The sequence below is a fragment of the Sparassis crispa genome (assembly GCF_003851025.1).
Source record: "Sparassis crispa DNA, contig_000005F, whole genome shotgun sequence".
NCBI lineage: Eukaryota > Fungi > Basidiomycota > Agaricomycetes > Polyporales > Sparassidaceae > Sparassis > Sparassis crispa.
The window spans coordinates 2,136,069-2,154,671 of NW_020939752.1; the positions used below are offsets into that span (position 1 = coordinate 2,136,069).

At 55.5% G+C, this 18,603-nt stretch overlaps 14 protein-coding genes across 14 annotated transcripts; 6 read left to right on the forward strand and 8 right to left on the reverse strand.

Moving 5' to 3' along the window:
• Positions 1 to 1,098: 1,098 nt before the first annotated feature.
• Positions 1,099 to 1,455, reverse strand: SCP_0607140 (hypothetical protein; the record flags this gene model as incomplete). The annotated part of the gene is made up of 1 exon (XM_027759846.1): positions 1,099 to 1,455. The coding sequence occupies one exon, from the start codon at positions 1,453 to 1,455 to the stop codon at positions 1,099 to 1,101; it is 357 nt and encodes a 118-aa protein (XP_027615647.1).
• A 653-nt stretch (positions 1,456 to 2,108) lies between these two features.
• SCP_0607150 (hypothetical protein) lies at positions 2,109 to 2,829 on the reverse strand (the record flags this gene model as incomplete). Its single annotated transcript, XM_027759847.1, has 3 exons — positions 2,109 to 2,276; positions 2,329 to 2,613; positions 2,662 to 2,829. The coding sequence occupies 3 exons, from the start codon at positions 2,827 to 2,829 to the stop codon at positions 2,109 to 2,111; spliced, it is 621 nt and encodes a 206-aa protein (XP_027615648.1).
• Positions 2,830 to 3,408: 579 nt separating this feature from the next.
• Positions 3,409 to 3,564, reverse strand: SCP_0607160 (hypothetical protein; the record flags this gene model as incomplete). Its single annotated transcript, XM_027759848.1, has 1 exon — positions 3,409 to 3,564. The coding sequence occupies one exon, from the start codon at positions 3,562 to 3,564 to the stop codon at positions 3,409 to 3,411; it is 156 nt and encodes a 51-aa protein (XP_027615649.1).
• Positions 3,565 to 3,624: 60 nt separating this feature from the next.
• Positions 3,625 to 3,831, forward strand: SCP_0607170 (hypothetical protein; the record flags this gene model as incomplete). Its single annotated transcript, XM_027759849.1, has 1 exon — positions 3,625 to 3,831. The coding sequence occupies one exon, from the start codon at positions 3,625 to 3,627 to the stop codon at positions 3,829 to 3,831; it is 207 nt and encodes a 68-aa protein (XP_027615650.1).
• Positions 3,832 to 3,921: 90 nt separating this feature from the next.
• Positions 3,922 to 5,766, reverse strand: SCP_0607180 (hypothetical protein; the record flags this gene model as incomplete). The annotated part of the gene is made up of 7 exons (XM_027759850.1): positions 3,922 to 4,108; positions 4,156 to 4,267; positions 4,317 to 4,508; positions 4,561 to 4,640; positions 4,677 to 4,952; positions 5,005 to 5,549; positions 5,605 to 5,766. The coding sequence occupies 7 exons, from the start codon at positions 5,764 to 5,766 to the stop codon at positions 3,922 to 3,924; spliced, it is 1,554 nt and encodes a 517-aa protein (XP_027615651.1).
• Positions 5,767 to 6,206: 440 nt separating this feature from the next.
• Positions 6,207 to 6,638, forward strand: SCP_0607190 (hypothetical protein; the record flags this gene model as incomplete). Its single annotated transcript, XM_027759851.1, has 1 exon — positions 6,207 to 6,638. The coding sequence occupies one exon, from the start codon at positions 6,207 to 6,209 to the stop codon at positions 6,636 to 6,638; it is 432 nt and encodes a 143-aa protein (XP_027615652.1).
• A 968-nt stretch (positions 6,639 to 7,606) lies between these two features.
• SCP_0607200 (hypothetical protein) lies at positions 7,607 to 7,960 on the reverse strand (the record flags this gene model as incomplete). The annotated part of the gene is made up of 1 exon (XM_027759852.1): positions 7,607 to 7,960. One exon carries the CDS (start codon positions 7,958 to 7,960, stop codon positions 7,607 to 7,609), a length of 354 nt encoding a protein of 117 aa, XP_027615653.1.
• Positions 7,961 to 8,269: 309 nt separating this feature from the next.
• On the reverse strand, positions 8,270 to 8,859 carry SCP_0607210 (hypothetical protein; the record flags this gene model as incomplete). The annotated part of the gene is made up of 3 exons (XM_027759853.1): positions 8,270 to 8,448; positions 8,503 to 8,708; positions 8,762 to 8,859. The coding sequence occupies 3 exons, from the start codon at positions 8,857 to 8,859 to the stop codon at positions 8,270 to 8,272; spliced, it is 483 nt and encodes a 160-aa protein (XP_027615654.1).
• Positions 8,860 to 9,378: 519 nt separating this feature from the next.
• Positions 9,379 to 12,181, forward strand: SCP_0607220 (hypothetical protein; the record flags this gene model as incomplete). Its single annotated transcript, XM_027759854.1, has 8 exons — positions 9,379 to 9,552; positions 9,601 to 9,896; positions 9,946 to 10,071; positions 10,121 to 10,236; positions 10,288 to 10,467; positions 10,514 to 11,478; positions 11,531 to 11,701; positions 11,759 to 12,181. The coding sequence occupies 8 exons, from the start codon at positions 9,379 to 9,381 to the stop codon at positions 12,179 to 12,181; spliced, it is 2,451 nt and encodes an 816-aa protein (XP_027615655.1).
• Positions 12,182 to 12,334: 153 nt separating this feature from the next.
• On the forward strand, positions 12,335 to 12,745 carry SCP_0607230 (hypothetical protein; the record flags this gene model as incomplete). The annotated part of the gene is made up of 1 exon (XM_027759855.1): positions 12,335 to 12,745. The coding sequence occupies one exon, from the start codon at positions 12,335 to 12,337 to the stop codon at positions 12,743 to 12,745; it is 411 nt and encodes a 136-aa protein (XP_027615656.1).
• A 356-nt stretch (positions 12,746 to 13,101) lies between these two features.
• Positions 13,102 to 15,648, reverse strand: SCP_0607240 (hypothetical protein; the record flags this gene model as incomplete). Its single annotated transcript, XM_027759856.1, has 5 exons — positions 13,102 to 13,745; positions 13,799 to 13,908; positions 13,954 to 14,090; positions 14,140 to 15,150; positions 15,199 to 15,648. The coding sequence occupies 5 exons, from the start codon at positions 15,646 to 15,648 to the stop codon at positions 13,102 to 13,104; spliced, it is 2,352 nt and encodes a 783-aa protein (XP_027615657.1).
• Positions 15,649 to 15,669: 21 nt separating this feature from the next.
• On the reverse strand, positions 15,670 to 16,741 carry SCP_0607250 (hypothetical protein; the record flags this gene model as incomplete). The annotated part of the gene is made up of 3 exons (XM_027759857.1): positions 15,670 to 16,295; positions 16,345 to 16,564; positions 16,616 to 16,741. The coding sequence occupies 3 exons, from the start codon at positions 16,739 to 16,741 to the stop codon at positions 15,670 to 15,672; spliced, it is 972 nt and encodes a 323-aa protein (XP_027615658.1).
• Positions 16,742 to 16,951: 210 nt separating this feature from the next.
• SCP_0607260 (hypothetical protein) lies at positions 16,952 to 17,893 on the forward strand (the record flags this gene model as incomplete). The annotated part of the gene is made up of 2 exons (XM_027759858.1): positions 16,952 to 16,964; positions 17,070 to 17,893. 2 exons carry the CDS (start codon positions 16,952 to 16,954, stop codon positions 17,891 to 17,893), a joined length of 837 nt encoding a protein of 278 aa, XP_027615659.1.
• A 202-nt stretch (positions 17,894 to 18,095) lies between these two features.
• On the forward strand, positions 18,096 to 18,537 carry SCP_0607270 (hypothetical protein; the record flags this gene model as incomplete). The annotated part of the gene is made up of 2 exons (XM_027759859.1): positions 18,096 to 18,294; positions 18,344 to 18,537. 2 exons carry the CDS (start codon positions 18,096 to 18,098, stop codon positions 18,535 to 18,537), a joined length of 393 nt encoding a protein of 130 aa, XP_027615660.1.
• Positions 18,538 to 18,603: the final 66 nt, after the last annotated feature.

Sequence of the window (18,603 nt, forward strand, 5' to 3'; positions counted from 1 at the left end):
GATTGCGTGCCAGTGCGCGGATGCGTGCACGGGCAGGGGGATGGGCGCATGTGTGTATGCAGGGGTGCATAGGTGCGAGGGCAGGGGTACGGGCAGGGGCAGGGGCGGGGGTGCGGGCAGGGGTGGGAGCGGGGGCGGGGGCGTGAGTGAAGCAGGTCGAAGTAGATCGCGCAATGTCACAGGAGCTCGCACAATGGCAAGGGTGCTCACACGATGTCGAGCGTAATCACACTGTATTAAATCACGACAATACAATTATTATACAGTGGCTTAAAATTTGAGTAGGTGCGAAATGCCTCGATTCTCCCACTTGGCACTGTGCTAGCCTGCGACCATGTTTGATTGGGCTCACTCAAGATCGCATATAGTCCAAATTCTCGGCTGGTCGCAGCTGGTCACAGCCACGACCTCGTGCGACTTGCTGCAATCTCACAAGACGCATTTTCCACTGGGTATATACAGCCCATTCAGTCATGTTTGTGAACTGGACTCCCATTTACCCTGACATTGTCATAAACTGGACAGCCAGCGGACGTCGGCCCATCGGTCTGTGTAAGGAGCTGTCAGCGATCGGCTCATGGCGATGAAGGGAATGCTGGAGCGATGGGCCCACCGCCATAGGAGTATTTCTGAGCGATCGGCCCACCACCATGATGCAACTATTATACAGGCATGGGCCCACCGCCGCGGTGATAGTTCTGAGCGATGGGCCCACCGCCATAGGTGTATTTTTGAGCGATCGGCCCACTGCCACGGGGCTATTATACAGCCATCGGCCCACCGCCATAGGTAGTGTTCTGAGCGATGGGCCCACTGCCACGGGGCTATTATACAGCCATCGGCCCACCACCATAGGTAGTGTTCTGAGCGATGGGCCGACCACCATAGGTAGTGTTCTGAGTGATCGGCCCACCGCCATAGGTAGTGTTCTGAGCGATGGGCCGACCTCCATAGGTAGTGTTCTGAGCGATCGGCCCACCACCACGGGGCTATTATACAGCCATCGGCCCACCGCCATAGGTATATTTCTGAGCCCATAAGCATGGGTCGCCTGAAATATCTGACTAGCCTGGGCATAGCTGAGTTATTTGCCTTGCCCTAGGTTGTCAACTGGGCTCGTATCGTGTCCGTGTTGTCTTGGTGAAGCATGGGTGGGTGAAGGAACATATCAGATGATTCGTCAGGGAGTAGCATAGGTGGATGTATGAAACATGGAGATTGGTCGGGGGGAAGCATGGGCAGATGTATGAAACGTGGAGATTGGTCAGGGGGAAGCATGGGCGGATGCCACACCTGGTTGCCCGAGCCAAGAAGTAGACCATACGAAGTGAACGGATTGTACCCGAAGTCAACCGAAGAGCACGAAGTAGACGAGGATGCGGACGTGTGCAAATCAGCGTACGAGCCGAAGGACACCACAGAAGAAGGGGGCTCCGACGCCAAGTCGTTGCTCATGCGGCACCTCTTGCTCAGACCTATCGGCCCACCGCCATAGGTGTAGTTCTCAGCGATCAGTCAACCGCCATGGGCATATTTTTCAGTGATTGATCCACCGCCTAACAGGGCAATGATGGAGCTACCGCCGGCCAATAATTTCCACGTAATCCACCCATCATTCCCTCCAATTCTGGTTAGCTCACTATCAGCTCTCCTTGCAGTATCACACTCTCTCCCACTGTGGGAAGGGTTGGCGAACTGTGGCGAATATCCTTCGCCATCTGAACATGGAGTTCAGAATGACTTCGCCAAACTCTCCCAATTGGCATCGGCATTTCGAGACATGCATCAGATACAATTTGGGATGTGCCCTTCTGGGTAGAGTATGTGGAGACGAATGGCGGTCCTTTCCACCGTGAGTAGGGTTGGCGAACTGTGGTGGATATCACTCGCCATCTGAACATGCAGTCCAGAATGACTTCGCCAAACTCTCCCATGTGGCATTGGCTTTCGAGCCATGCATCAGATACCATTGGGGATGTGCCCTCCTGAGGAGAGTATGTGGCTACTATGTTTCGCCTTACCACACCAGGTACATTGCCCAGGTTCAAAGACATGACAACCTTATATTCGACACACTACAGCACGAACGGACGCCTGGCATTGGGCGATTACATTCCTAACTCACGCAGCTGCCGCGTCGCCTCCTGCAGCTCTTCCAGCACCACATCCAGGTTCTGATCTGTCCTCTCGTGCAACCAACTAGTGAGGTTCGCGACGTGAACATGCAGCTGTTCAAGCTGCACCAGTGTAGACTCGGAGACGGTGTACACCTTCTCCTATGTTCTCGAGGTTCAGCAAGACTGTAAGGTGCTGGAACGTACCACTCACCCAGGGATCACCAAGTTTGTACCACCAGGCCTCCATAGGGCTCCCCGCCAGCCCAACCTGACGATCCCATTTCCACCAGTAGTCGGGTGAATCCTCGAGTAGGTTCTTAGGATGAGGAACAAGGGTGGTGGGGCGTGGAATCGCCTTGACGTCAATGCTGATGGGGCGCAGAACTTCGCGATTGAAAGTGCAGATGGTAAGGACACTGGCGATAACTCCGCCATGGTCAATATGGTCAGCATGACCCGCCAACGCGAGGTCGCCACAGATACCCCTGACGGCGAACTGCACAGGACTCAGCAGGGTCAGGCGATATCAGCAAGAAAGGCGTACCATCTCCCGGCGCAAGCCTTCCTCCCAATGGACCTTGGTGAAGTGATCTGGGTCAGGCTCCAGTGCCAGAACAGCTTCTTGGATCCTCCAAGTGTAGACTTCCAACTGCAACCTCCCTCTGGAGAACAGGCAGGGGCGCGCATCTGATGTTGAAGACTGGGCAGACATGATGGTGAGTGGATGAGCTGAGGTTGATATCTGATCGACCTTATCTGATGTCTGATGTCATGCGATTGGAGAGCACATGCCGAGATGAAGCCCTCAGGTGAGGATGGAGGTCACTTCGCCAAATGTGATATTGGTGAGTAGGAATTACATACATGACGATCACTACATCGATATAGCAAACATGAATATGCGTACACCCCAGTGAACCCTGACTCAAAGCGCATTTTCATCGCCCGCCCTTTCATCCTCAATGTCCAGGGCGAGGATGTGGCTGAAGGCGTCAGTGGCGTGGCTGGTGAAGGTCCGCCACATACTCACTTGCCTGGCGGCATAGCAAACATGACCCTGCCAGGAAGGATCCGTCATCTCGAGCCAGTGAGCCCATCGTTCCACATTCCGCTTGAAGGTGGCTATGGTCCAGGCCATTTCTGAGTGGACCAAGACACGCTCCTCCCTCCATCTCTCATATCGAGCTCTGGCACGCAGCCAATTCACTCTATAGACTGGAGGGTAAATTAGCAGGAGGCCTAGAGATTGATCAGACAATTACGAACACTCGTCCATCCATTCTGATGAACCTCAATCTCCAGCGACATCCATGGTCCAGAACCAAGCCAGGTTGACGTTCCTGAGCCTGGAGGTGCTAGCCTCGATGACGGCAGTCTTCACGTGCAGGTCCTTCTTATCCAAAGGGCGATAGAGGGCCAAGTCTTCATCGGTGGCGTCCAAGCGCATAATGGCGCGTCAGTTGGCGGAATAGAGCCTGGCGCAGGCCAAGACGGTCTGATCGGCAGCATGAACCTCCGCCTGTGCATGGGTCATGGTTCCGATGCTGTTGGCGGGACGAACCCTCTTGCGGTAGAGGTAAGACTTCAGTCCAAGCACCATGCGAAGCTCGTGGAGGATGTCATTCATCAGGCCTTTGCGCAACTCCAACTCTTGGGCCGCCAGGGTCTGGAGCCCGTTGGCGACAGCGGCCACGAATCTGATCTGCGAAGGTAAATTCAAGGAAGCTTGCTCGGGTGGAATCGCATCCTCGCCATACTCAGCGTCCTCCGGGTGTATTTGAAAAGGATTCTCATCCAAGGAATCTCAGAGCGCACCATCATCACAATCTTCCATGGCGGGAACGTCCTCCAACCTTCCCATGAACTTCTCAGAGCGACGTTGGAATGTGAGAATGCTGACTTCGAGGTGCTGATGGCGCTCGAGAGTCTTGAGGTCCTCCGCCACGCTCGGATTTTGACCCGCCTTGCGGATATCATTCGCAAGCTTAAGCCTGAAGGCCGTCAGAGCTGTATTTTTGTTAAGATGAGGCAAACTCACTGTGCTTCTTGAATTTTGAGGCCAGTCGACAACCATCCGGCGGTGCCCTTCTCCAAGCCCTTGGCGGACTCCTCACCCGCCAGTCTGAGTTGGGTGAGGTCTTTACCCGGGGCTTGCATTCATGTCAACTACATGCCACATGACGATGGAAGGATACTCACCCTTCCTGAGCTGGACATCGAAGGTGTCCATAATCTTCGGATCATTTTGGCGAGCCTCCATAGCGTCGTCGTACTCCTTCTGCCATGCCTCAAGGACCTCCTCATCTGTGGATGCAGATAAAGCTTCAAAGGACTCCTTGCTTCTTGGGAAGCCCAGGAGCACGCGTTTCCACTTTGTCATCAAGGTTAGCACTGTAGGCAGCATAAGGCAGGTGGCAAATAGGGAAGGAGGAATCAGGCTCACCCATGCGAGTCGTCTTCTTCCAGTTGGAGTCATTCATGTGATCGTCAAGGACTTCTTGGCGGTGAGCTCGGGTCATGCCCCTGGTACTGCCTGAGACCTCATTTGTGGGTGCTCACAGGGTCTCGATGACCTCGCCATCGACCATACCAGCGCCAACTATAAAGTTGGGCGAGAACCATTGGAAGCAGCAATCTTGGTGTCCGTGCACATGAAACAAGCCGATGCCTTGGTCTATCTTGAGCTCGAAGGGCATCCTCAGATAGGCGCTGTGGCGGAAACGTTTGCGGACATGGATGCCATACTGGCACATGATGTCGTACATGACGAGGACGAGGGTGATACCGGTGAGGGTCAGGAGCGCATTGCTGAGAGAGTAATCCATATTCATTTGTCTGCAGAGGGTGCATCGGTGAGAATGAATTATGACAAGAGACATATGCGAACCTTTCTCCCTTCTGGAAATCGACGACAGTATGAGGGACGAAGAAACCATGTCTGGTGCAAGCAGTGGCCCCGATTCCTGTGGCGTCAAGGTTGGCGCGATCCACATTGGCCTGATTGACAGCGCGGTGCTCATGACAAGTGGAGCGGCTGGTGGGCTTAGGAGTCAAGGGCGGAAGAAGAACGTGCAGCCAGACACGCACCTGATGCGACTCCATGGCCACCGCCAGATGAGCCTTGTAATCCTCTTGGCCGACCATGAATGCCTGGCCGTTACTAAGGGCGACGTCCTCCTCGGGGTGCTTCATCTTCATGTGCTCTGCACTGAAATTGCCATCCATGACAAAGCCGTGTTTGAACTTCCACTGCACTGGATCCGCTTGCCAATCGAAAGGCAGGTTGAGCCCAGGCTGGGGACAGGCGGGACAAAAGATGGCGAGGCCACCCTTCTCCACAGGACGGAGGGCATCGTGTGAGAAGCCGTGCCACTTGCGATATTTGAGTTGGCACCATTGGCGGGACACCCGCATCAGCTCACGATAACGGTCCTGGCGAGGAACTGGCATGAACAGTTGGGCCATGGGAATGCATGTGAACACTTACGGGAATGGTGCCAGGGAAGGCATTGCTCGTGACCCATTTGAGCTTGCTGTAGTAGTTCAATGCCGCCGTCTTGCACTCTTTGTTCTCCAGAAGGAAATCGTCGAGGACGGCGAATGTGAAGGCGGTATGGGGATCCTTGACGGTACCAGGGTAAAGTCCCATTTGAAGAAGCTGCATGTCACACTCCACTGCCATCTCACACTGGCACCAGTCAACGCCGATATGGTGAACACCAGAGATGTCGACAATGACTATGATCCAATTCCCATAACTATCACGGCGAGGTGGCCGGGAGAGCACTGGTGGCACATCTTCCTCCCAAGTGGGATCGGGAGCATCGTCGGTTTGCCTTGCTTCACCGTCAAGGGTGCCTGCCAGAGGTGCAAAGTTGAATGGGACCTCGCCATCATCTGAGACCTCGCCATCATGTGCATTTAGGTCTTCATTGGAGGCATTCCAGAAATCGGACCCCGGGGCCACCACCGGCGCAGGGTTTATGTTGCTGTGAAGGCGCCCAGAGGGCAGGGATCTCCACCATGCCCCAAATGGATGCAGACGCCAACCCAATACAGTGATGCTGGCTCAAAATACTGACCCTGCCAATGCTCTATCCGATGGAAAGGAGCACGCTGATGGCCGTTACGACAGCAGTCAGTACAGGTGAGCGGTCTGCCCATACAGTCCAGGCATCGCCACCGTCCCTCGCCAACCTTGCATTCCGCACAGTTTCTGGGCTCAGGCGGGGCTTCCATCTCGACAATGGCATGAAGATAGTCATCACGGTGGGGTATCCAGTCCCTCATGAAGTCATTCTGGGTCTATCGCGCATGGTCAGACCGTCAGATGGTCATGGCGGGAGTGCCCACCTTTGTCTTCTGAGCTGCCGGATCCAGCTGAATCGGCACACCTATGTGCCCAGGACGTCGCCATCATCCAAGTTAAACAAGGAGCCTGAAGCTGGAGCCTTCGATGGACTTTTGGAAGGCGATGGCATGTTTGAACCCGTGGGCATGGGCAAAGGTACGTCCACATAGCGTACTCCCCTAGTGGTCTGCTTAGCTACCTTGGTCACAAACTCAACCTCGTCATCCAGGTCTACAACGAGCCTGCTTTTGTTGCGTCTGCTCATGGTTCAGGTCAGTGGGGAGTCGTATTCCAAGCCAATCGATGAGCATTGTGTCCCTATCGCACAACACGTGCAAATCACACACGGTCTTGCTGCCCACCAGACTACTCATCAAGGTGGTTAAGAATGGCTGCAATGCCTGGGCCTTATCACCTCGTGGTCTCTTTAGGCACCATATCAGTGTTATGCAGATAAGGATGCCATATTGGCGAGAGGTCTGCCAATTGTATGTCGCTCTCGGTGCTAACTTTGCCTTGACTCGGAGTAGCATAATACTCAAAAGGGAAACGTGCACTTGCACCGCGCGCTCGCCAATGCTGCCGCCATCTGCCCCACTAGCACTCACAACTTCTCAACCCGAACACATTTCGCCACCATCTCCGCCAACTTCGAGGTCCGCCAACCATATGCTGCCATCAGTGATAACTACACCTTGAGCTGAACACTGTCGAGATGTGAAATGCGCACTCATACCGCGCGCCTCGCCAACCTTCAGCTAGGATTCGGAAATTCGAGACTCCATACATTTCGCCATCACCTCCGCCAACTTTATCCCGCCAATGAAGCTGCCATCGACAGTCTCCATCCCTGCATAGTGTTCTCGTCTCCATCAGTCTTTGGCATGATGTCCCTCTAATAAGCGAGCCAGTTAGGACCTGTTCTGAGTTAGGAATGCAGACTCGGTGATGAACTGTGCACATGCCAATGTGTGAGGCGTAATATGAAGCTTGCATCCAGTGGGGCGCCGGAATGCCTAGCCTGTTCTGGACACCCTCTCGCATGAAGTATGCATAGACGAGCCTTTCGCCATCTGCTCGAGTGACGCCATGACGAATCGCCTTTCCACAGAAGGCTATGACAGTTCCAGGACTATAATCAATGGCGACACGCATGGTGGGGAACTTCAACCACGCGCAAGTGGTAGTTGCCCAACGTCGCCAACAGGTCGTAGAAGGTGTATCTTGTCTTGCTATCTCGGTGGAAAGGAGTTTCCCGGTTGGCGATCACCTGGAGCGCATTGAATGGCGACGACCAGTTCAGCGCCATCTCTCGCAATTCTGGGTCTTGCTGGATCAAACCCAAGCACTGGCATCCTGCGGCATATAGTGTTGGGTGAACGACGGCCAGGATGGCGCCCAGCAATGCGGAGGAGTCATGAATATCACGCAGCCAACTTCTTCCGCCCTCAAGCTTCAGGCTGGCGGAGGTCTCCAGCCTCCCAGACTCCATATGCTGCAAAGGCTGTCCAGATGCAAGGCAAATGGCATGGCGAGGAGACCCACCTCTCTTACTTGTTAGAACCAACCTGGCGAGAGACACAAGGAGCCCGCTGGGAATTGGGCACACTCCTCAGGAGGCAAGAAGTACAACGGGTTGTGTCGCCAACTGGCGGTGGTGCTGGAAGGCTTACTGGCTGCTATTGCTGGTGTAGGGCCCTGGTCACTTGGAGCATCTTCGTCTGACAAATTTGTCAGATCACAGTGCAAGGCTGGGCAAGCCACTCACCTGGCGGTCTGGTATCAACACTCTTAGAAGTATCTAAGCCAAGATGCGTCTGTGCATGTCCACGAGGGTGGCGGGCTGGTCTATGCGTATTTCGCTCTCACCAAATGGAGAAGGCCACTTCCATTCCAGTTCTGCCTCGAGGACTTCATTCTGCCCCGTGGGCTGAATTGAAAGGCTGTCACAATATCTATCAATGTCCCACTGCAGCCTTACTATTACAATGGCGTGATCAGTGTGATCAGACCTGCGGCAAGACTAATGACTACCAGGATTACGGATGGCCTTCACAAGAGCATCTGCAATGCCATTGCACTCCAATAGGAGGGTGGATGGCATGGATGGAGGCACTTCTATAGATGGCGCAGAATGGGCTGCATGAGCGGCCAGATGGAGCTTTCGGCGGAACATGAGCTCCAAGACTCCTGCTATCTGATCGGTCAGTGGCATGGGTGACAGATTGCTCATCTTGATACTGTCTGCCAATCAATGGGACGATTACAGCATGCATCGGTTGAAGGAACGCACAGGTGTATGGCGGGCTCAGGCGGTTGGCTTGCAGATGCAGGGAAGAATGTAGGAGGGGCCAGAATGGCAAAGAACAGTATGCATTCATCTGCCTGCATATTGCTTGCAAGCACGTCCCTTGCACATCTCACATGTTCATCATGCCGCCGAGCCGGACTTGATGCCGCCATGCCGGATCACGGGCCGGGTGGTCCGCCATGTCTGGGCCCTTCGTCACCGCCATCTAATTGGCCGAGCCTAACTCCGAGGAAGCCCTTTATCCCACAGATTGGCATGCAGATGATCGCCAGATTGCCTCCGCCCAGCATTCGCGAGATGAAGTTGGCGTGGTGTGCTCTGCCATAGAAGCGGCATTCAACATTACCTTTCACCAGGCATGAATGCTAGTGCATACCTACTACCACCTCCCGCCACTGCGAAAAATACACATACAATGCTTCAGCAGTCACCACACACCATGGCGAGGAGGGTAATTGGTGTAAGCCCAAATGGGCCATCAGCACGTGCATGTTGAGTTGTGGGCGGCCGACGAGGAAATGGACAGAGCGCTGCCCGTTGAACTATCGACCCCCTTCACTGCCCCAACACAAAAATCTCATCCTCGACATCGAGAAAGCATGCCGGCGAGATTTGTAATTTTGACGGAGCATCAGCCCATACTCTCTGAGAAGCTGCGGTCTTATGACACGGCAGATGCCAAGGGACGCAAGACTCTGGTTCAGAGCTTGCGCCAGAAGCTGAAGACACAGTTTGTCGATGCGTCAAATTATGACGACATCATTGTGGAAACTGTGAGCAGTGTTTCATGTCTGTGAGGTCCCCACTAACTCTCACCGCAGAAAATCCGAGAGTGGCTCAATAACCACGCCCGCCATGCGCAGGAGAAAGCGACGAAAAAGCGTATGCATGTTTCTGGCAAGCCCAATGCCTTCAAGGTGTGGGATGCGCTGGAGAGGGACAAGGTGACTGAGGCCGCACGAGCACTCGCGACAGATAAGGGTTGCAATGTCTCCAAGGTGTGGAGAGTCGCACGGAGTGCCGAATGGGCAAAACTGTCCGAGGAGGAGCAGAAGGTGTATGAGGAAAAGGCGGAAAGTTGGCGCAATGGCACTCTGGATGATAAGACGAAAATGAAGTGCGTACCTCCTGTCACGTAGCATAAGGCAAATCCTGACCTAAGACAGGCTGAGGGAGCAGCGAATGATGCAATATCTGAAGAAGTTTGCCAAGACTATGTGGGACACCATGGGCATTCGCATGGCATTCATGCTAGCATATCCGAAGGAAGCGGGGAGTCTGAAGGTAGAGATGTGAGCGTAGACCGTCCGACTGTCGCCATCTGCTAACCCCCGAGTGAAGGGTGGAGGTCAACCACGCCATCACCAATGGAACTCCATTCGGGGCCTATCCTGGGTGGCTGCGTGCTTACCAGCCTCTAGCAAAGGTGTTCTCTGAGTGGGCCAAAGGCGAATACGGTAAGAAGACCTCAGTTGCATTGTCGCTGGCACACTGACCTGATTCCTTAGGTGTGACTGAGACTACGGTGACGGTGAAGAAGACACCTGCCAATTGCATGCGGGCCATGGACAAGATTCAGTTGACGGCCAACGGTTTTCCTCTGCTCCCGTCGGTGCCCGAAGGTATGGCGGAAGCGCCTCTCAAGGTGATGAAGGTACAAGTTCGAGACTTCATGAATCATCACTACGGTATGACACTCCCACTCGATGTTGAGAGATGCTGACCAGTTTACAGCATTGGCGAAGGGTGTTCGGAACTGCAAGTCGCCATGGACAAAGCTGAACAGCATAGACGACATCAATGAGGTTATTCCAGCGGAGATGCTACCTGAGAACTTCCAGTGGATCGATCCCTCAAAGATGACAAGTGTTCCCGTTCGTGCCCTCCTCGACCACTGGCGGGCACGCCAAGAGGAACATGGACCTGAGCAGACCATGCGATTCACCCAGTACTTCGACAAGGATGGCGAAGCTGCTCCCGCCAAGTATGATCCTCTTCCACCACTTGACGGATCAGCACAGGCATTAGAAGAAGGATCTGAACATGAGGTCCAAGAAGCACTCACACCGAAGAAGGCGGGGAAGGCGAAGAAGAAGGGTAAACCTGTGCGCAAGGTCACGGGAAAGGCGGCATCGAAGGCGACAAAGGGCAAAGCGGCCCCTGGCGGAGCCAAAGGTGGTGGGCGTAAACGCAAGACGAAAGATGCATACGACTCGGAAGATGATGCCAGAAGCAGCCAAGACTCTGATCGGAGTTCGCCAGATATACCCAGCATGGCTTCCGAAGAAGATACGGCCAGCGATGAAGATTCAGGGGATGGCGAGAGCGTGATTGCGAATAAAGCGAAGGGCAAGGCAGTCGCCACCACCAATGGACGTAAGGCTAACAATGGCGGTGCACCTCAAGCGAGTGGTAGCGGCGGTGCCAAGACGAAGGCAAAGCGAGGTCTCCAAGACCTTCCTCTGGGCGAACTGCACAGATTTGACACAGAGGAGACCGATGAAGCATGGAGTGAACTGGAGCCCAGTACAAAGGAGCTCAGGCTTGAGCTTCAAGGCCGAGCCCCACGTCTCACTGGCGGGAGTACTGTGGGGAGTACTGTGCCCCACCTTGTCAAAAGGAGAGACGTGTTTCTCGCCACCCTTTCCGTCGAACCGCGATACCAGGATATGCTGAAGCAAGTCAAGATTGCAACTGTGGTGAGCTCCTTTCGTGGGGATTCATATACACTATTGATCATCCGTCATATAGCCCCAGGTGTATCGTTTCGCCAGGTATGATCCGATTCCCTGGAGCGAATGGTCGTATGGCCAGCGCTACCTCCCGCCGTCATTTCATGCGGTGGACAACTTTGACATCGTCGAGAACTGGTTGGGCGACAAACCATGGCTGACAAAATATCGGTTCTTACATCCACAGGGCGTACAACAATCTGCACTCGTGATTGGTATGGTGCTGAGGGACCTCACATGATCTCAGTTCATTGAGGAGGGCGAACCGACCAACCTTCCTGACTATATGGTGAACTCGGCGATCTCATTTGACACAGTAGAGCAGCTGCTTCGCTGTTGCAAGATCATTACCTTGGACATGGTGGAAGGGAACGTCACCCATGCCATGGTGAAGCCAGTGAGCAAGCCTGCCATACGCAGTGCCCCACAAGGTGGCGATGGCCTTGGGGGCCAGGAGGAGCAGGAAGGTGATGCCTCTGCAAGAACTCACGATGGTGCTGCTACTGCTGCCAAAGTTCACAAGGCTCACCAGCCTGCCCCCATGGCTGACAAACCAATCATTCCAAGTGGAGGAGATGAAGGGCCGAGCCAGGAGACCAGTGGTGGGGCCTCTGACGATGGCGAAGAGGACGATGCACACTTGTCCATACCTAGCAGTGGTGCTGAATGACCATCACCGCCTCCGTTTATACCTAAGACGAGGAAGGCCGCAGCCACGGAAGACCGTCCGTCAGGTCAAGCCAAAGCGCTCCAGGGAAGGTCGATCACCAATGCCCTTCAGAGTAATATCCCCGGCAGGATCACTCGCAGTCAGCATCAAGCGATGGATGAGTCGCCCGCCAAGAATACCCGCAGTCAGCATCCACTAGGAGCTGTGAAGGATTTGAAGAAGCTTCCTGATCCAAAGCGGAAACGTCAACCAGCACGTCCCGAGCCCGATGGCGAAGACAGCTCTGGCGAAGACAATCCGCCACCTCGGAAGCGTGGACGTGGTACTCGGGACGAGTTAGTAGTGGCCTCGCCGAGGAAGAAGAATGCGAGGGCCGAGGACTCGGATGATGGTGACAAGCCTCCCGCAAAGCGAAGACGAGCTCTGCCTCAGACCCCGGAGGTCAAGGACAAGGGAGAAACCAAGCTGAAGCCGGTCCGTCTGGGGAAAGCAGCCACCAAAGTGAAAGAGAGTGGCCAAGTTGGTGCAGGTCGCAAGACCCGCAGTGGCGGCACCAGACCTTGACAATATAACTCCAGTTCAAAGTAGACTCGTAGGCTTCCACATTGTTTAATGTGACCCATAGATCTACATAGGTAAAGCCATGGAGATGGTGGCAATGGCGAGGGGAGTTGGCGAGAACTTCAGCAGGCATTCAGTTGACTTGGAGTGGCAGTGGCGAATCGAGTGCATGGAGATTCCATGCTAGGTTAAAAAAGCATGTATATCAATACTCTAATGACTACACATTGTGGCTATCTGGGCGAAAGGCGGTGAAGACCATGGCGGAGTCGACCTTCTCTCGGAATGCATCCAGAGACTTCGCCACCAGCGAGGTTTCCTCTCTCGCCGTCGCCACCTCCTTCCCCACCTTCTTCGCTTCATCCAAAGCGGACGTCGCCACCCGCCATTGAATCCTCTTTGGCGAGCGCCAATTCTATCTCCAGCTTGCTCGCTTGAGCGATTGCCTCTGCCGCCGAAGACCTGAGCTCCTTCTCCATGCTGTCTGACCGCGCTGCCTGGAGCTCCATCGAATGACGGAGGTCGGCCAATTCGCCCTGCAGCTTGTCGACGTCCGCTTGGCTCACCGTCTGGTTCGCGCCTTGCTCCAACCTGTTGACCTTCTCCTTGAGCTCTGGCAGGCAATGTCGCTTGGCGACGAGGTCCGCCACTGCCAACTTCATGCTCTCCTGAAGCTCGATGGTGACCAGCCTGCGAAACTCCTCCATCGCCAACTTGACCTCTTCGCGAATGCTCCAGGCATTTTCTTGAAATGTGGATGGCGGGTTGATTCGCTGGAGCGCCGCTGTGATCTCTGCCTTGATGGTGTTGAGGTCCGCCATCCTCTCCTGGAATTGGACTTCCATCCCGTCCTTGTGCACCAGGAACTCCTGTCGCAACTCGGCACAATTCGCGCAGTCATCGTTGGATGACTGCGAGGTTTCTTCGCCACTGGGGGTGTCGCCTTCGTTCACCGGAGCGGGACTTCCTGTAGACACTCGCTGGACGTCGCGCAAGTGGGGTGCTGTATCCCTGGTCAGTGCTGCATGGATTCGAAGCTGTGGCGGGCGCACTTACCCTTGCTGGTCGGAGGCACTGCTCTGAGGCGGTTCGCCTTCGCATCCCTTTTTGCCTCCACCTCCTTCTTCGCTGCCTTGCGGTCCAGTGGGGTGCCCCTCTTAGCTGGCCTTCACCCTTCATCGAGATGTCCTGCCTTCGCCAATGTGGAGGACTTCGCTCCCTTCGACACCTTGGATATCTCCAGGGAGGGCGTCACCTCCTGTGCCACCTCGGCAGCTCCTGCGCTCATCTCGTGGGGCATCAGCAGCGAACACCGCCGATTGTCGTGTGGCCGCTCCAAGGACGCGCGCTGTTTCATGGTTACATCGACTCCAGCTGCGACAAGATGTCCTGCTTACCTCATCCTCCGCCACCTCTGCCTGATACTCTGGCGCATCCTCTGGTTTGTCGGCGACTGGTGTCAGCATGCGCTTGCTGCTGCTAGCTTGCGGCGGAGCAGCTGGCCCTGTTTGGAAGGCCATAGCCCGCACCGCCTCCATTGCCAGCCTGGCGGCTTCCTCCATGCCATCGCCTTCCGCCAGAGGCATCTTGGCTGCTGCCTTGGGAGCACTCGCCTTCGCCTTCCTGGTGATCACGGGCACCATTGGGCCTGAGCGACCTCCCATCGCCACCCTTGTCGTCTGCCCGCCCTCCTTTGCAACAGACTTGGCAGGCGGGACCTCATCCGGCTCACGTACTGAGGTCCTGGTGACCTCGCCACCATCTTGCGCACCTGAGTTTTGGCTCCTCACCGGCTTTGGCTTGGGTCCTGATTTCTTACCTTCGCCAGGTTTGGCAACTGCACCAGACTTGGCAGGCGCGCCAGACTTGGAGACCTCACCAGAGTTGGCGACCTTGCCAGAGTTGGACAGAGCCACAGCTCCAGTGGCGGTGGCGGACTTGGTGGCGCGCTTGGACTTCGACAATTTCTCCACCGAGGCCTCACCTTCAGCGTTGGCTTCATAGGGCGTGACGGTCGCCTTCTGCTTCGTCGCCTCGACCTCCTCGCCACCCTTGACCTTGGAGCTGGATGCTGCAGCATTGCGCGTCTTGGTCTTCTTCGGCGGCTTGTGCTTTGACGCTCCCATGACCATGGGTTCTGCACCATCAGGCTCATCGGAGTCGACCTTGACGTCGTATGGAGGTGGCGACGTGGGCAGTGGCTTGCCCTCTACCACCAGCACTGTGCACATCTCTTGGAACTCATGCTGTGCGGTGTGTGAGTTTCCTCGCAGGGGCACGCCGTCCATGTTCCTCGGCGCGATGCTGCAACTGACACCTCGTGCTGCACATTCGAGGCAGCGACCGAAGTTGGCGGTGTTGAGCTTGCATGGCCACTCTTTCTCCTGGCAGCCAACACAAGGGACGAGCTGCAGGAACATTAGCACAGGTCAATGTCTCACAAGATCGTTACTCACCGAATCTGTTGCGTGTGCCCACATGAAGTCAGACACGCGGGTGGACGTCTTTTTCCACATGTCCTTCTGCGACACCGTCACCTTCACCTTCGCCTTCGCCGTCACCTTCCCCTTCGCCGTCGCCTTTGCCTTCCCCTTCGCCTTCACCTTCGGTGCGACATGAGGCGTCGCCGTCATCCTTGTTGTCTGTTTGACAGGTTTGGCAGGGGCGTTCGTCTTCGCAACACCATCGTTAGAGTCCCCTGCGGTCTTGGCGGGTAGATTGGAAGGCGGTGCCGGAGTCTCGTCTTCGCTTTCGATGAACTCCTTGCTCTTGTATTCCTTCATCGCACGCTTCTTCTTTGGCGGCTTGACGGTCGGTACTTCCTCTTCATCGCTTGACTCCTTTGCCTTCCTCTTCCCGCTTTTCTTCGTGCTCACCTTCGAGCCCTCCACCTCGGTCTGCGCCATCTCTTTCTGCGCACGCTGCACTCAGCCAGAGGTGGTCGGGGCCTCGCCTTTCTCCTTTGCGACCTCGATCGGCTTCATCTGCTTCGCCTTCGGAGCCGCCTCCTCGTTCTCACTCTCCTCACTCGACTCTGTGATGACCGCCTTGCGCTTTCGGAGTGATGGGGCAGCTGGCGAGATTGATATTGGTCTGGCAGTTGGCGGAGGGGGTGACGCCGCATCAACCTCAATGGATTCGGGCTGGCCTGCACCTGGCACATCTTCCGCCATCTCATCATCGTCATCTTTGTCGGCATCGTCGTCCTCGTCACTGTCGGCATCGTCATCGTCCTCGCCCTCCTGCTCCTCTCCCTCTCCCTCTCCCTCTCCCCCATCCTCTTCCTCGCTCATCGCATGCACCGCCTTCCCCTGCGCCTTCTCCTTGCTTTTGCCCTTTCCCTTGTCCTCCCCCGCCTCCACGTGGACGATACACTCACCCACCATGCCTGTCCCGACGTCATTGTCAGCTCTCTCCTTGCCTTTCCCCTTGGTGACGAGGTCCCCGGTAGCCAGGTCCTCCTTGCCACGTCCCTGGGTGTCGTCATCGGCTGGCACATTGCCCCAGCCCTCCGCTGGCGTACTCTTCACCGGTGGCAGCTTGCAATATGGATCTGGTGCAGTCAGTGTGTCGCTCGACGCCTCACAACGCTTGTGACTCACCTTTAGTCCACCACTGCCTTCCCAGGTCCTCACACTCCCCATACTCGCGCACAGCCAGAGGGTACCTCTTGTATATCCTCTCATCATCGTTCGATATGTGGTCCAGCCGCACCAGGGCCTTCTGCTGGTATGCCCGGGTGAATTCCAGCAACGCGCTGATGACGATCCCAGGCATCCTCAATGACTTCAAGGGCTGCGGGAAACTCTTTTCAAGCTGACTCTGTGTGGCATATTCGGTAAGTGCATGCCAGACCTTCAACCGATGACTTACCACTTCGAGGTAAATCCTCATCTCCCAGTCCGGATAGCGAGGGTCGTCCTGGCGAGGCGCCGCTGCAACAATGGCCGTCAGTCGCACGGCCTGCAGAACATAGTTGGGGTCGATATCCAGAGGCATGGTGAGCTTGACAGAAGAAAGCGTGAGGGTGTTTCAAAAGCAGAGGTTGCAGTACAGCGGAGGCAGAGCAGATGACGCTATGAGCTGGCAGACGCGATCTGCACCAAGTTCAACTTCACACACCATGCGACCACGTGCTTTGCACGTGATCGCTGGACTTGCGCGATTTCTCAAGTCTCTCAAGGTCAGTGTGACCTGCCGCAAGTTCTCATGGCTCCCAACAGTAAGTTCTATTGCTCTCCTTGTGGAATCTGACTCCTTTGTGATGTTATCTGACCTTTCTATGTCATATCAATCCCCTTTCTACAACTGATCTCCCGCAATCCAGGACTGATCGAAGACTTGTCTGCTCGCCACAATCTACCTGCCATGGCCAGTGACGCGGAACCTCCTGACACGCTGGACATTACGATGGGCGAGTCGGATGAGGAGGATAGTATCGCTGAGCCCCGTCGTCCACTCATTTCGGATCTCCTTGACTCTCCTGGATCTGCCCAGATCTCCTTGCCTCTCCACTCTGCTTCTCAGACACCCCTCGCGCCCCGCCACACTACCTCATCCCTGGCGGCTCCATTTGCGCCATCCAACTCACCACATGAGCATCTCCACCGCCACGCCTCGCCAAAGGTACAGGCGTCATCTGGATCTGTGGCGCCTGTGGAGGGAAGTCGCGCACTTATTCCTGACCCTCTGGCGCCAGCTTGGGATGAAAGTCGTGGCAGTTTGCCAATCCATAGGCGTGCACTCATCTCAGATTCCACCCCCACTGCGCCCAGTGGAATGTTCGACTTCGACACTCCTGGCATCTCGCCAATCCCTCGACGTGCCCTGTTGGAAGCTACTCCCCTTCCTTCACCAGCTCACACTTTCGACTTTCGCACTCCTGACACCTCCCAACTCCCTCGACGATCGCTCATCGCTGAGCCCCTTGACGCTACGCCACGTACATCCATCCACTTCGATAGTCAAGCAAGTACGCCGATGGCGAGGGGCATGCTGGTGGACGAGACACTTGATGCGGAACCAGTGCCGAAACTGCTGGACTTTGACAATAGTCCTCCCACCACGCCAGGACGACGGCGAGCTCTGGTGATAGACAGCCCTGGCGCGACGCCTGTGCGTAGCCAGCCCTGGCGCGACGCCTGTGCGTAGCCAGGTCCGGTGGCTAAATAGTCCCAGCACTTCGCCTCCAAAGAGGCGGCCTTTGTTGGACGATGTTTTAAGTCCACCACCTCCGCCATCGGCGCCCTCTCACTCGCCAGCTCGCACTTTCGATGACAGCAATTTCCGCCATGATGCACCTGTCATTCACTATATGAAAGGCAGCATCGAGCCAGTCACTGTTACTTCCAGGATGCCAAGTCTGGCAGCACTTCCAGATGAGCTGCCGATCCATCGTCCCACCCATTGGGAACAGGTTCCAGGCTTATTCCCAGATACCACACAGCTGCTGCCAATGGCAGTCCCTGGAGAGACGAATGCCGCTTCTGGCTCACAAGTGGCCCGCCTCGGTAGATCGTTTGCGCAGATCGCAGCAGAGGCAGACAGTTCCAGTGAGTACATCCCTGGCAACCTTCAGTCTGATGTTGACCTTATTCATAGTGGACGATAACGAAGGTGATAGCTTTGCAGTTAGTCGTCATCGCGCCATGTTGCAGGAGCGCATTGTACGTCTTCAGCATGAGCTCAACCTCACTGAGGATATGCACGTTGCAAACCTCAATGCCAGCTCGACCGTGTTCCAAATGGGGTACATTCTGAGGGACATTCGTGGCGAGGCGTATCGCAGCAACTGAACTAGTGTCTTTGAGCGTTTTGGTGTTAGCAATATATGACCGCTATGTAACAGCTTGTATACCAGT